This window comes from Maylandia zebra, linkage group LG8, assembly GCF_041146795.1.
Source record: "Maylandia zebra isolate NMK-2024a linkage group LG8, Mzebra_GT3a, whole genome shotgun sequence".
Lineage (NCBI taxonomy): Eukaryota > Metazoa > Chordata > Actinopteri > Cichliformes > Cichlidae > Maylandia > Maylandia zebra.
In genome coordinates, this window is record NC_135174.1 from 24810718 (window position 1) to 24825786 (window position 15069).

The 15069-nt window shown below is 38.7% G+C and overlaps 3 protein-coding genes across 5 annotated transcripts; 1 reads left to right on the forward strand and 2 right to left on the reverse strand.

Moving 5' to 3' along the window:
- Positions 1-2308: 2308 nt before the first annotated feature.
- On the reverse strand, positions 2309-3619 carry LOC106674849 (interferon a3-like). Its single transcript, XM_024803572.2, has 5 exons — positions 3467-3619; positions 3282-3365; positions 2745-2894; positions 2502-2573; positions 2309-2407 (listed from the first exon to the last, which is right to left on the reverse strand). Exons 1-5 carry the CDS (start codon positions 3617-3619, stop codon positions 2309-2311), a joined length of 558 nt encoding a protein of 185 aa, XP_024659340.2.
- Positions 3620-8152: 4533 nt separating this feature from the next.
- On the forward strand, positions 8153-10613 carry LOC106674847 (interferon a3-like). Of its 3 annotated transcripts, none has more exons than XM_076887840.1 (6): positions 8153-8285; positions 9182-9260; positions 9363-9446; positions 9590-9739; positions 9838-9921; positions 10032-10440. In XM_076887840.1, the coding sequence occupies exons 2-6, from the start codon at positions 9204-9206 to the stop codon at positions 10128-10130; spliced, it is 474 nt and encodes a 157-aa protein (XP_076743955.1). In that variant the 5' UTR covers positions 8153-8285; positions 9182-9203; the 3' UTR covers positions 10131-10440. The 3 variants fall into 3 exon arrangements, with proteins under 3 accessions (XP_076743955.1, XP_076743956.1, XP_076743954.1); XM_076887841.1 differs by lacking the exon at positions 8153-8285 and adding an exon at positions 8643-8759 and having other exon boundaries at positions 10032-10613; XM_076887839.1 differs by lacking the exon at positions 8153-8285 and having other exon boundaries at positions 9129-9260; positions 10032-10613.
- Positions 10614-12564: 1951 nt separating this feature from the next.
- On the reverse strand, positions 12565-13876 carry LOC112429765 (interferon a3). The gene is made up of 5 exons (XM_024803573.2): positions 13724-13876; positions 13539-13622; positions 13000-13149; positions 12769-12858; positions 12565-12663 (listed from the first exon to the last, which is right to left on the reverse strand). Exons 1-5 carry the CDS (start codon positions 13874-13876, stop codon positions 12565-12567), a joined length of 576 nt encoding a protein of 191 aa, XP_024659341.2.
- Between the last annotated feature and the right edge of the window lie 1193 nt (positions 13877-15069).

Here is a 15069-nt window from a genome sequence, read left to right on the forward strand (position 1 = left end):
GTTCTTTAATGGGTTAAAAGGAAAGCCCATAATATAAGATGTAACTCTTCTGTCACTTAATCAATAAATTGACACGATTAAGACAGTTATTTCATGATGAAATAAAAAAAAACGTGGGTAATGTTTTTCCAGCCTTTCTGTTTTACATTGATCCAGTTTGGGCCAAATTTTAACTGATGGCCTCACATTTGGAATATTTTGACATAGAGAGGAGTTCATGGTCTCCTCAGGGACTACAAGTTGTTCACGTCTTATGGCTGCAAAACAAGTCCTCTTGTATCTGTGCTAAAATACTTAATTTCAGATGTGGTGCTGTGAAGTTTACTTTTTGTTAAATAATTATAAATACTGTCGTCTAAGCTTCCACTTAAATTATTTTACAACCTGAAAATGACCAAATTATTTATTTATTCTTTTATTTATTTTTAATGCTCGAATATGGAAAAACTTAGAATTGAAGAAGTATGTACCATTTTTCAGTTCTTTTATGCATGATATAGGTATATTTGTATAGGCATTGTGCTCATGTACTGCATCAGTCTAACTTTTACTTTGTGTGGGGTGGCTGAGGCTCAGGTGGTAGAACAGATCAGCTACTGATCGGAAGGTTGGTGGTTCGATCCTTGGCTTCCCCAGTCTGGATGCCTTGGGCAAGTTGCATTCATCGGAGTATGAATGTGTGTGAATGTAGTTTAGGTTGCACTTGAAGTGCTTGTATGAGTGGGTGTGAATGGGTGAATGAGGCATGTTGTATAGAGCGCTTTGAGTACCCCGGGAGAGTAGAAAAGTGCTATATAAGAATCAGTCCATTTACCAGATCAGGGGTGGTACCTCTGAGGTGGCAGTTAGTCGAACCTTGGACAATGCAGTTTACATCCTGATGGTGGAACACTGGACCAGCTCTTTATCCTCTTGAGGATACTTGAGGGTGCATGGGAGTTTGTCCAACCAGTCTACATGGGCTTTGTGGACCCGGAGAAGGCACTCGACCATGTCCGTCAGAGTGTCTTGTGGAAGGTACTTCAGGAGTATGGGCTGTTTGGCCCATTGCTATGGACCACTCAATTCTCATACAACCATTTCAGGAGCTTGGTCCGCATAGCCAGCAATGAGCAATAAGTCAGACTGGTTTCCGGTGGGTGATGGATTCCACCAGGGCCGCCCTTGTCACCGGTTCTGTTCATAATTTGTATTTAGAGAATTTCTAGGTGTAGCCAAGTGGCAGAAGGCTCAGATGTTCTCTGAATCTCAGCTCTGCATTTCGTATATGATGTTGTTCTATTGCCTTCATCGGCTGATGACCTCCAGCTCGCACTGGAATGCTGCACAGCCAAATGTAATGAAGTGAATGAGAATAGCACCTCCAAATCTAAGGCCATGGTGCTCAGCCAGAAAAGGGTGGACTGTCCACTCGTGATCAGGGATGAGTTTGTGCCCCGAGTGGAGGAGTTTAAGTATCTTGGGGCCCTGTTCACGAGTGATGGGAGAAGGGAGAAGGACATTGACAGACAGATCAGTGCTGCGGCTGCTGTACTGGTCCATCAGGGTGAAGAGAGAGCTGAGTGTAAAGGCAAAGCTCTCAGTTTACTCGTCATACTTTATAAACCAAAAGAAACCAAACCAAAGAAAGTCTCTAAAGTGGTCTTGGTGCTCATACTCACTCCACATGAGGTATCAGTACTTCTACTTTCTATGTTGTAAGAGCTTTTGTGAAGAATCAAAACAATCTTTCTATATAAATCTGGACAATGTGTCTAATGTTTGATTGCACTCATTAAAAATAAGTGCATAACCCTTATTCTTAATATTTCAGGAACAGAAAAGTCAACAATTTCAATTTGTGTGATAAGAAAATATTTATTGACTTTAACATATCAAATAATATGTCTAGTTTACTTTATGGAAAATTTTCAGAAATCTAATAAATAAATGAATAAATAATACAAAAATAAATACTAGTGTCAATATTATGAATACAATAAATAAATTAAACCAATTAAGAAATACAAATACATTTTAAAAATTTATCCGAAAGACGAGTTTTAGTGGGCATTTCCCAGAGACTTAACCAGGGATGCGCATTGACTCAGATGGTCTTCTGTAAATATATTTTACAAAATTTTCATTTTGCTCATTATAAAGATAAAAAATATTCCTAAATCTTCATCAGCATAGAAAAACAATCAAAACAAAAATATACAAATAACCAAGTAACTAAATAAATAAATAAATAAATAAATAAATAAAATAAATAGACAAGCAATTAAATTAACACAGCCGTCATTACAGACATGACAAGAGACAGGTTTTATTGGGCCGTGTGCAGAGATGAAGCCAGCTGTTCTGCTCTCATTAGATGGGCTTTGGCTTCTTTCCTGATCGTCTCCCAGGCTTCAGCACTGTAACCCTACAGACAAAACAATATTATCATTATTAAAATACCAGCGGTGTAAAATCTGTCATATTGAAATACAGGTTTAGTAAAAATAATGCAGACTTACATTGGCCTTTAGGATTTCATTTGAGAGACTCGTGAAATGCGTCAGCTGTGTCGTGTTGCTGTGGCTTCCAACCTAAATAACCCACAAGGAAAGAACAAAATATATTTGAATACATCATTCACCACTTTAACTTATTCACATTTGTCAGAGACTGATAAAATATATATAATAGAGACTGAATTCATTGTAAAATTTAAAAAAAAAATGCAATATCATTGTTCATTGTAATGAAAGTGAGCTTACACAGGAGTTAAGCTCTTCAGCCATTTTGTCGACAATACTGAGAAAGTTCTCCACTGTGTTCTTCTCCCATGGTGCAGAACTGCGATCCTTCTCAACCAGGGCAAACAGCTCCTTCAGAATCTGAACTATGAAAGCCAGTTTATCCTCATCCTAGAAGAAGAAGAAGATGAAGATGAAGAAGAAGAGATCACTATAGGAATACTTCTTTAAAACTTCAAGATGAATAGTCAAAGAACAAGAATTCACACAGCTATGAGAAATTTCCCAGGGACCGAAAATCTTTGTTTGCACAGGAACAAATGTTTGAAAATAACATTGTTGTGTTTTGTCTTTGAATTATACATTTTTATGGACAGGAGTTATGACAGAGTCGTGATAAGAGACAACTCCCTTGGCTCTGTGGGAGAGAATCCCTTTGACCCTTTCATAGCTGAACAGTCTATATATAGGTAAAGACAAACTTTTGTGGATTTGCAATCACTCCATTCTTTCATTAAAAAAGAAACAACTTTATGTAAAAAGCTGGGGATGACTTACTGTTGCTTTGGACTTCTGGTGATACAGTTGATTAGGGAAAGCCACTGTGTGCTCAATTTCAGCATCCTTAGTGGTGTTAGTAATCTGCATCACACACAAAACACGCACACACATCATATCCATGGAACTAATCAAACTATTTAAATCAATACCATGTTAAACATTATGCAAAGAAGTGCACTCACCATCATATCAAGGAAACCCAAAGCTCTCTTGTTGTACACATGGAATTGATGTTTTATGTCGTCTCGATCATTTACAATCCATTTGCAACCTAGCAAAGAGCCCGTACTGTACATCCCGAGAAACAGGCAAGCGATGAAAATCCTGCTGATCATTTTTGAAAAATGTAGAAATTTCCTTAGTGTGAAGCAAATTCTCAGGTCTCCTGGTGTTCTGATGGAGCAAACCTCAGGCGCTTCATTTATAGCAAAGCCCAAGGACACACCTATTTCATTTTCTAATCAGCTGGATAATCGTCTCAAAAGTAAAAACATAGCAGATTTATGTCATCCTTTTAAGATTTAATATCTGTTCTTTCATTTATAGAGAGTGCAAGATTTCGTTTTCTAACTCTATCAAGTAGAAACTAGAAAAACGTGAACCAGAAAAAAGATTTGTCATTATTTTTTTTAGCTTGTGTTTGTGTTTTTTTTTTGTTGTTGTTGTTGTTTTATGATAATTGTGTCATATAAAGACAGTGTTGTACAAAAATTGGCTATGATATAACAAAAACTGAGGCAGCAGCACCATGAGATGACGTCAAGTTACCACATAAAAGCATAAAAACACAAATCTCCACCTCTATGTCAATCTCTTAATACTTGCGATTAACATGAAACCTTTAGGCGATTTTAAAGTAAACGTAGAACAACAGTCGTTTAATTAGTTTAATTAGTTTAATTAGTTCAATTAGTTTAAATGTAATTTAATTACTGTCAAGTAAAAGTTTATTTATCCAAAATCTGTTTTTACTTCTTGATTTTAATCTTGGAAAATTGAAGATAGGAGATTTACAGCAATGTTTTTCAGGGAGTCTTTACTTTCTTGGCAGTTTGCAAGACATTAAGGTAGCTAAAATTTAAAAAAAAAAATAGTTTTAGTTTTTTAACCTTCAGCTGGTTTCAAGTAAACCTCGGATAATGGTCGTTTAATATATGTGTATTTTAATTACCGTCATGTAAAAGTATATTCATCTCAATTCTTTCTTACATTATTTTATCTTGGAAAATTGAAGGTTGGAGATTTACAGTAATTATTTTCAGGCAGTAGTATTCACCTTCTTTGCGGGTTGCAAGCAGTAGCGGTTTTTGATATCAGCATCGTGGTGGGGGGCGGATTCACGGGCATCGGCAAATATAAATAAATAAATAAATTGCTCGTACTCATGCTGCCCAGACATCAGCCAGCGCGTATTGGGAATGGCATAGGCACCATCGGTTTTCTATCGCCCATTTGCTGGGAGTAAGGGCGCCCTCCGTTTGCGAGGTGCGCCTGCTTCTTGTGGCACAGGGAGGAGAGGGCGGGGCGGCGGGGGATTCTTTGGCTGGTTGGATAGCATCTAATAATCAACTCGCAAAATAAAACAATAAAAAAACCAACAAACACCAAACACGAGACATCATGATACTGACTTAGAATTTGCACCGATGTTTTTTCGAAATTCTATACGCGAAAAGTGAGCGCGAGAGCCCTCGGTGCGCCTGCTTGCTGCTGAAGTCAAAGTAAACTTTATTGTCATCTCCGCTATATACAGTCCAGTATATAGGGAGACGAAACGCCGAGCCTCCAGTTACAGCAGTGCAAGTAAACGAACAACAAATATAAGAAGAGTAAGAAAATAAATACACACTTTAGGACTCGGGGTAAAGGGATCAATAACAACTTAAAATTTATAATTTACAGTTTGATGATCTGTCTGTGAAGGTTCTCAGTCATCCAGGTCATCGTAGTCAAAGGAGCTTGCAAAGAAAAGCGTCTGGACTTCTTTAAGTTACTTGAAGACGTTTCACCTCTCATCCGAGAAGCTTCTTCAGTTCTAAGGTCAAATGGTGGAGAGTCCCAGATATAAACCCCCCACAGAGGGACAAAAGGACCCCCTGATGATCCTCTAATCGCCTGAGCCAAGGTGGGAAACTGGGTGTGGGTCCCAATCAGCCAGAGTTTCGGGTGAGTTCATTGTGAAACCTGGCCCCACCTTATCATGCGAATTCCTGAGGTCAGATGGCCCAGGATGTGAGTGGGCGTTAAGGCGTCTGGGAAGGGATCTCAAAACTGGATTATAGATGGCAGAGAGTTGGTGTCGTAAACCACCGCCTCTGTTCAAAGATGGTCGCTCACAGTGGACATAGATGGCTTCTTTCACTCCTCTTTCAAACCATCTGTCTTCTCTGTCCAAAATGTGAACATTGGCATCCTCGAAAGAGTGTCCTTTATCCCTAAGATGCAGATGGACTGCTGAGTCTTGTCCTGTGGAGGTGGCTCTTCTGTGTTGTACCATGCGCTTGTGAAGTGGCTGTTTGGTCTCTCCAATGTAGAGGTCTGGGCATTCCTCGCTGCACTGTACAGCATACACCACATTGTTAAGTCTGTGTTTTGGCGTTTTGTCTTTCGGGTGAACCAGTTTTTGTCTGAGCGTGTTGCTGGGTCTGAAATACACTGGGATGTCGTGCTTGGAGAAAACTCTCCTGAGTTTTTCTGATACACCGGCTACATAGGGGATGACAATGTTGTTGCGTCTGTCTTTCTTATCCTCCCTCGCTGGTGTCTGATCTTCTTTTCTGTGCCTCTTTGCTGACTTTAAGAACGCCCAGTTAGGATAGCCGCACGTTTTGAGTGCTTCCTTTACATGTGTGTGTTCCTTCTTTTTTCCTTCAGGCTTAGAGGGAACATGTTCTGCCCGGTGGTGTAGGGTCCTAATTACTCCAAGTTTGTGTTCCAGAGGGTGATGGGAGTCGAACAGGAGGTACTGGTCCGTGTGTGTGGGCTTCTGGTAAACTTCGATGTTGAGGTTGCCATTCTCTTCAATGTGCACAGCGCAGTCCAGGAAAGGCAAACAGTTATCCTTTGTGTCTTCCCTGGTGAACTTTGAAGTTTGATGATCTCACACACAGCCTGTCGACAGGGGAGGGGGGCCGGCTGCTTCCAAATAGAGCACATTTCATTCATAAAGATGTAAATCCAAGCCCATATGTATTCATGATTTGAATCCTGGGTTGTGTGAAATCCCAGAAATACACCTTAGACAAAGTGAATCTGTGAACTAGGTGTAGGTCTATTAGGTTATATTGTGGCGATCGTTGAGTTGGGGAATTTGTGTTCATACTGGAGTGCAAAATTAAAACCAATGGAAGATGGACAAGAACAGTTCAAAGCCATCAGGTGCTCGGTTTAGAAAAAATAGAAAAGAAGAGGAGGAGAAACGAGCAAAAGATACAGGTAAGCAGATGTGTCATTGGATAATGGCAGGTCATCCTGAAACAATCAGAATCAGAATACTTCATTCCCTAAGGAAATAATGTGGGTTACAGTTGCTCCAAAGAGAAATGGTAAAAATAGTCCTGTTCTCATTGTATGACGAATTATGATGGCTGTTTGGTCGCCGTTTGCATACAATGCATACTCTCTCTCTCTTCATATGTATGTGTGTGTGTGTGTGTGTGTGTGTGTGTGTGTGTGTGTGTGTGTGTTTCTCTGGCGAAATTCAGTATGGTTCCGTCCAACAGTTTTATGTTACTGTACAATTCCTAATATGTTTTGTGTGTGTGTGTGTGTGTGTGGGGGGGGGGGGGGGGGGGGGGGGGGGGGGGGGGCGCTCCAGAGGGAGTGTTCGCCCGGGGCGCCAAACAGGCTAGGACCGCCACTGGTTGCAAGACATTAATGGCAGTTTAAAAAAAAATGTTAAAAAATGAAAACAGTCAACGTCGAACACATTTCGTTACTTATGATGAAATAATATGAAAGCGGATGTGCGCCAAACGTCAGTGACGCACCTTACGCACGTTTGTTTTCATTTTCAAGTAGGGTTGATTACAGGAGAGAAGAAAAGAGTATAGAGTAATTTAAGTTTATGTTTTTTCAGGTTCTGAAATATATAAAAAGCCAAATATACAGGTCATATAAGTTGCAGAGTGTGTTATGAAAAGTCTTTAGCAGGGCAGGAGCTGTGAACGGAGAACAGAAAGTCTGTGGCGTCTACAACAATATGTAACAGAGCACTAAGGTGTCAAATAAAATGTCAAAGAGATAAATGTATAATTTATTTATTTATTCCATCAATTAAACATACATTTCCCATTCATTCCCAAACAGGACTCAAAACATATTTTACTAATATTCCAGCTGCACATTAAACCTATCAAACCAAAGGTGCGAGCAAATAACACTACACTGCACTACACTAAACCCAGTTTAGAGACACTGCAATCAATTTATCACTGGGCACGCACTGCAAACAGTTCTGGTCTCAGCACAGCTGGGAATATGCGGTATGCGTAACCTGCAGTCTGGATTTATAAAAGGGAAGTGGCACAAATTAATAAACGAAAAGATAAAAACGAGAGAGGTTAGTCCGCCCTTCATTCATAACAGTCTTTACGGCTGGACGGACTAACCAAAGGAAATTACAAATCAACCAAAAAGAAACATTAACTGCAGAGGCATCACAACAACAGAATATTGATCGCGCGCTGTCGATCTACAGCTTGAACACCATTAAAACGTCACACGAACAACATACCCACTCGCACCAGAGTGAGTTAATTGTCTCTGGAACTTCCTCACCGAGGAGCGCTGACCTCACCTCACACACCTATTAACTTTCAAAGTTCCTCTGCCAATCACACAGCAGAAAGCAGCAAACTGCCAGGTGACACTTGTTCCAAGTAGAAACTCTACGCCGCCTATAGGTGATACTCGTAAACTACAGCTTCCACTTTGGGTATTTTTTTTCTCTTTACCGAGGAAAATGAAAGCGGCTGCCACGTGAGTGAAGAATGGGCGTAGGTATGAATGAGCAGGTGTATTTACCTTGGTTCATTGCATCATTGCGTCATTTCATGTGGCCTGCATTTAGCTTTTTTAGCAGTTTCTTCATTATTAAACAGCTTGCACTTCTGCTGTAAATCAGTTGTGATGTATTTGTGTTAACCTCATGTAACCGGTAGTGGAGGTCAAACCAGGAGTATTTATCTGCTCCGATTCTGAATGAGTCTGAAATAATAATAACTGAAAAAAGCCCCCCTCAGCAAAACAAAACAAACAAACAAGAAAAGCAATCCAGCACATGTAGTACTTGCAATGACGTTATCGTTAACATATATCTGACCTGTGATCTGATCACTTTTGTTTCATCACCTGTTCATGCATGTGGGTCCACCGTCTGCCTGCCACATGCCCGTTTCTTGACAATAATAGATGAAAATGTCCTCAAAGCAGCATTAATATCCCTGTAACACGTTACCTGTTTAGTATCAAAACGTAAGCCTATACACGATTTGGTTACAAATGAAATCATCAGTCGTGAGTTGAGTTTGTCGTCATGTTTCTTAGGTGTTCAAATGGATGTGTATGTCCACGAATCCTCATAATGAGGTCAAACCCTCATACATCATGATATCTTATCTTCTTTAAGATATATTGTTAAGTGTGGGATATTTTTTTTATAGACGGAAATTTAAATCCCACGTGTACGACATTACAGCTTGTTGTACCTGCGGGTTTCCCAGGTATATAGAAAATGAAATATTTTCGCTCTGCTATAAATGCGGCGCTGCAGGTCTGCTCCATCAGAACACCGGGAGACATCCGAGTTTGCTTCATACAAAGGAAGTTTATACCTTTAAAAAAATGATGAACAGGATTCTCTTTGCTTGCCTGTTTCTCACTCTGTCCACTGAAAGCTCCTCGCTAAGCTGCAGATGGATGGATCATAAATTCAGACAGCACAACGAAGAAACTCTGAATCTGCTTGATACCATGGTGAGTGTTTTAATGTTTTAATATTAGTTGATTCGTTATTTAAATAGTTTTAGAATTATTTCACTTGAGCATCTGATGACTAAAACATTCAATGTGTTGCAGGCTAAAAACGCCAGTAACACCACTGAAGTGGAGGTCACTGTGGCCTTCCCTAATCACCTGTACCACCAGGTGTCCAAATCATCAGTAAGTGGACCTCAGCTTTTGCCTATTTATAGAAAAAAACATAATTTTCCCTTAGGACAGATTAATTTTGTCTTTTAAATCCACTCTTATTATTATTGAAGCATTTCTAAAGTGGTCTGTATTTGATCTTCTTCTTCTTCCAGGCTGAGGATAAACTGGCTTTCACAGTTCAGATTCTGGAGGAGGTGGCTGCCCTGTTTGAGGAGGATCACAGCTCTGCATCATGGGAGGACAGCACAGTGAGGAACTTGCTCAATATTGTCAACAAACAGGCTGAAGAGCTTCACTCCTGTGTAAGTTCACTTTCAGTTAGGTTTTTATTACATTCGAATATGATACTTTACATGACATGACATATTCTTAATTGTCATTTTGCTTGTAATTAAATTAGATTGGGAGCCACAGTCACAAGAAGAAAACCACAAAGCTGCACATGTACTTTAAGAGACTCTCACATCATATCCTAAAGGAAATGGTAAGATCACATCATTCTCATTAATTTGGGGTTTAGATCATCCTTAAGATAAATAGATATAATAACTTGTTTCAATAACAATAAGAATACTAATATTGGTATTTCTGTAGGGTCACAGTGCTGAAGCCTGGGAGGTGATCAGGAAAGAAACCAAAGCCCATCTAATGAGAGCAGAACAGCTGGCTTCATCTCTGCACACGGCCCAATAAAACCTGTCTCTTGTCATGTCTGTAATGACGGCTGTGTTAATTTAATTGCTTGTCTATTTATTTTATTTATTTATTTATTTATTTAGTTACTTGGTTATTTGTATATTTTTGTTTTGATTGTTTTTCTATGCTGATGAAGATTTAGGAATATTTTTTTATCTTTATAATGAGCAAAATGAAAATTTTGTAAAATATATTTTACCAAATAAAAGAGTCTATCTTCTTACAAAGTGAATTTATTGTTTATATTACTTTTTAATATCAAAATGGTGAACTTGTAAGTTCCTTTAACCAGATTTCGATTGCAATTAAACTAAAAAATGAAAAACAAAACTCCACAGTGCTTGGAAGTTCACGAAAGTGGAATGAAAGTGTTCTTTAATGGGTTAAAAGGAAAGCCCATAATATAAGATGTAACTCTTCTGTCACTTAATCAATAAATTGACACGATTAAGACAGTTATTTCATGATGAAATAAACAAAAACGTGGGTAATGTTTTTCCAGCCTTTCTGTTTTACATTGATCCAGTTTGGGCCAAATTTTAACTGATGGCCTCACATTTGGAATATTTTGACATAGAGAGGAGTTCATGGTCTACTCAGGGACTACAAGTTGTTCACGTCTTATGGCTGCAAAACAAGTCCTCTTGTATCTGTGCTAAAATACTTAATTTCAGATGTGGTGTTGTGAAGTTTACTTTTTGTTAAATAATTATAAATACTGTCGTCTAAGCTTCCACTTAAATTATTTTACAACCTGAAAATGACCAAATTATTTATTTATTCTTTTATTTATTTTTAATGCTCGAATATGGAAAAACTTAGAATTGAAGAAGTATGTACCATTTTTCAGTTCTTTTATGCATGATATAGGTATATTTGTATAGGCATTGTGCTCATGTACTGCATCATCACCCCACTTTGTGTGGGGTGGCTGAGGCTCAGGTGGTAGAACAGATCAGCTACTGATCGGAAGGTTGGTGGTTCGATCCTTGGCTTCCCCAGTCTGGATGCCTTGGGCAAGATACTAACCCTGAGTTGCATTCATCGGAGTATGAATGTGTGTGAATGTAGTTTAGGTTGCACTTGAAGTGCTTGTATGAGTGGGTGTGAATGGGTGAATGAGGCATGTTGTATAGAGCGCTTTGAGTACCCCGGGAGAGTAGAAAAGTGCTATATAAGAATCAGTCCATTTACCAGATCAGGGGTGGTACCTCTGAGGTGGCAGTTAGTCGAACCTTGGACAATGCAGTTTACATCCTGATGGTGGAACACTGGACCAGCTCTTTATCCTCTTGAGGATACTTGAGGGTGCTTGGGAGTTTGTCCAGCCAGTCTACATGGGCTTTGTGGACCCGGAGAAGGCACTCGACCATGTCCGTCAGAGTGTCTTGTGGAAGGTACTTCAGGAGTATGGGCTGTTTGGCCCATTGCTATGGACCACTCAATTCTCATACAACCATTTCAGGAGCTTGGTCCGCATAGCCAGCAATGAGCAATAAGTCAGACTGGTTTCCGGTGGGTGATGGTTTCCACCAGGGCCGCCCTTGTCACCGGTTCTGTTCATAATTTGTATTTAGAGAATTTCTAGGTGTAGCCAAGTGGCAGAAGGCTCAGATGTTCTCTGAATCTCAGCTCTGCATTTCGTATATGATGTTGTTCTATTGCCTTCATCGGCTGATGACCTCCAGCTCGCACTGGAATGCTGCACAGCCAAATGTAATGAAGTAAATAAGAATAGCACCTCCAAATCTAAGGCCATGGTGCTCAGCCAGAAAAGGGTGGACTGTCCACTCGTGATCAGGGATGAGTTTGTGCCCCGAGTGGAGGAGTTTAAGTATCTTGGGGTCCTGTTCACGAGTGATGGGAGAAGGGGGAAGGACATTGACAGACAGATCAGTGCTGCGGCTGCTGTACTGGTCCATCAGGGTGAAGAGAGAGCTGAGTGTAAAGGCAAAGCTCTCAGTTTACTCGTCATACTTTATAAACCAAAAGAAACCAAACCAAAGAAAGTCTCTAAAGTGGTCTTGGTGCTCATACTCACTCCACATGAGGTATCAGTACTTCTACTTTCTATGTTATAAGAGCTTTTGTGAAGAATCAAAACAATCTTTCTATATAAATCTGGACAATGTGTCTAATGTTTGATTGCACTCATTAAAAATAAGTGCATAACCCTTATTCTTAATATTTCAGGAACAGAAAAGTCAACAATTTCAATTTGTGTGATAAGAAAATATTTATTGACTTTAACATATCAAATAATATGTCTAGTTTATTTTATGGAAAATGTTCAGAAATCTAATAAATAAATGAATAAATAATACACAAATACTAAAAATAAATAATAGTGTCAATATTATGAATACAATAAATAAATTAAACCAATTAAGAAATACAAATACATTTTAAAAATTTATCCGAAAGACGAGTTTTAGTGGGCATTTCCCAGAGAGTTAACCAGGAATGCGCATTGACTCAGATGATCTTCTGTTATGTTCCTGATCGTCTCCCAGGCTTCAGCACTGTAACCCTACAGACAAAACAATATTATCATTATTAAAATACCAGCGGTGTAAAATCTGTCATAGCTAAATACTAAATACAGGCTCAGTAAAAAAAAATAATGCCGGCTTACATTTTTCTTTAGGATTTCATTTGAGAGTCTCTTGAAATACATTTCTGTCCGCCGTTGCACCTTCTGTGTCGTGTAACTGTGGCTTCCAATCTAAATAAATCAAGAGAAATAAAACAAAATATATTTAAATAAATCATTCACCACTTTAACTTATTCACAGTTGTCAGGTCTTTTACACAAGAGAGACTGAATTCATTGTAAAATTACAAAAACAAATGAAAGTGAACTTACACAAGAGCGAAGCTCTTCAGCCTGTTTGTTCACAATATTGAGAAAGTTCTCCACTGTGTTCTCCTCCCATGAGGCAGAGCTGTGATCCTCCTCAAACAGGGCAGCCACCTCCTCCAGAATCTGAACTATGAAAGCCAGTTTATCCTCATCCTAGAAGAAGAAGAAGACGAAGATGAAGAAGAAGAGATCATACTTCTTTAAAACTTCAAGATGGCTGAATAGTCAAAGAACAAGAATCCACACAGCTATGAGAAATTTCCCAGGGACCGAAAATCTTTGTTTGCACAGGAACAAATGTTTGAAAATAACATTGTTGTGTTTTGTCTTTGAATTATACATTTTTATGCACAGGAGTTATGACAGAGTCGTGATAAGAGACAACTCCCTTGGCTCTGTGGGAGAGAATCCCTTTGACCCTTTCATAGCTGAACAGTCTATATATAGGTAAAGACAAACTTTTGTGGATTTGCAATCACGACACTTTCCATTCTTTCATTAAAAAAGAAACAACTTTATGTAAAAAGCTGGGGATGACTTACTGTTGCTTTGGACTTCTGGTGATACAGTTGATTAGGGAAAGCCACTGTGTGCTCAATTTCAGCATCCTTAGTGGTGTTAGTAATCTGCATCACACACAAAACACGCACACACATCATATCCATGGAACTAATCAAACTATATAAATCAATACCATGTTAAACATTATGCAAAGAAGTGCACTCACCATCATATCAAGGAAACCCAAAGCTCTGTTGTTGTACACATGGAATTGATGTTTTATGTCGTCTTGATCTTTTACAATCCATTTGCAACCTAGCAAAGAGCCCGTACTGTACATCCCGAGAAACAGGCAAGCGATGAAAATCCTGCTGATCATTTTTGAAAAATGTAGAAATTTCCTTAGTGTGAAGCAAATTCTCAGGTCTCCTGGTGTTCTGATGGAGCAAACCTCAGGCGCTTCATTTATAGCAAAGCCCAAGGACACACCTATTTCATTTTCTAATCAGCTGGATAATCGTCTCAAAAGTAAAAACATAGCAGATTTATGTCATCCTTTTAAGATTTAATATCTGTTCTTTCATTTATAGAGAGTGCAAGATTTCGTTTTCTAACTCTATCAAGTAGAAACTAGAAAAACGTGAACCAGAAAAAAGATTTATGTCATTATTTTTTTTAGCTTGTGTTTGTGGGTTTTTTGTTGTTGTTGTTGTTTTATGATAATTGTGTCATATAAAGACAGTGTTGTACAAAAATTGGCTATGATATAACAAAAACTGAGGCAGCAGCACCATGAGATGACGTCAAGTTACCACATAAAAGCATAAAAACACAAATCTCCACCTCTATGTCAATCTCTTAATACTTGCGATTAACATGAAACCTTTAGGCGATTTTAAAGTAAACGTAGAACAACAGTCGTTTAATTAGTTTAATTAGTTTAAATGTAATTTAATTACCGTCAAGTAAAAGTTTATTTATCCAAAATCTGTTTTTACTTCTTGATTTTAATCTTGGAAAATTGAAGATAGGAGATTTACAGCAATGTTTTTCAGGGAGTCTTTACTTTCTTGGCAGTTTGCAAGACATTAATGTAGCTAAAATAAAAAAAATAAAAATTAGTTTTAGTTTTTTAACCTTCAGCTGGTTTCAAGTAAACCTCGGATAATGGTCGTTTAATATATGTGTATTTTAATTACCGTCATGTAAAAGTATATTCATCTCAATTCTTTCTTACATTATTTTATCTTGGAAAATTGAAGGTTGGAGATTTACAGTAATTATTTTCAGGCAGTAGTATTCACCTTCTTTGCGGGTTGCAAGCAGTAGCGGTTTTTGATATCAGCATCGTGGTGGGGGGCGGATTGCTGGGAGTAAGGGCGCCCTCCGTTTGCGAGGTGCGCCTGCTTCTTGTGGCACAGGGAGGAGAGGGCGGGGCGGCGGGGGATTCTTTGGCTGGTTGGATAGCATCTAATAACCAACTCGCAAAAATAAAACAATAAAAAAACCAACAAACACCAAACACGAGACATCATGATACTGACTTAGAATTTGCACCGATGTTTTTTCGAA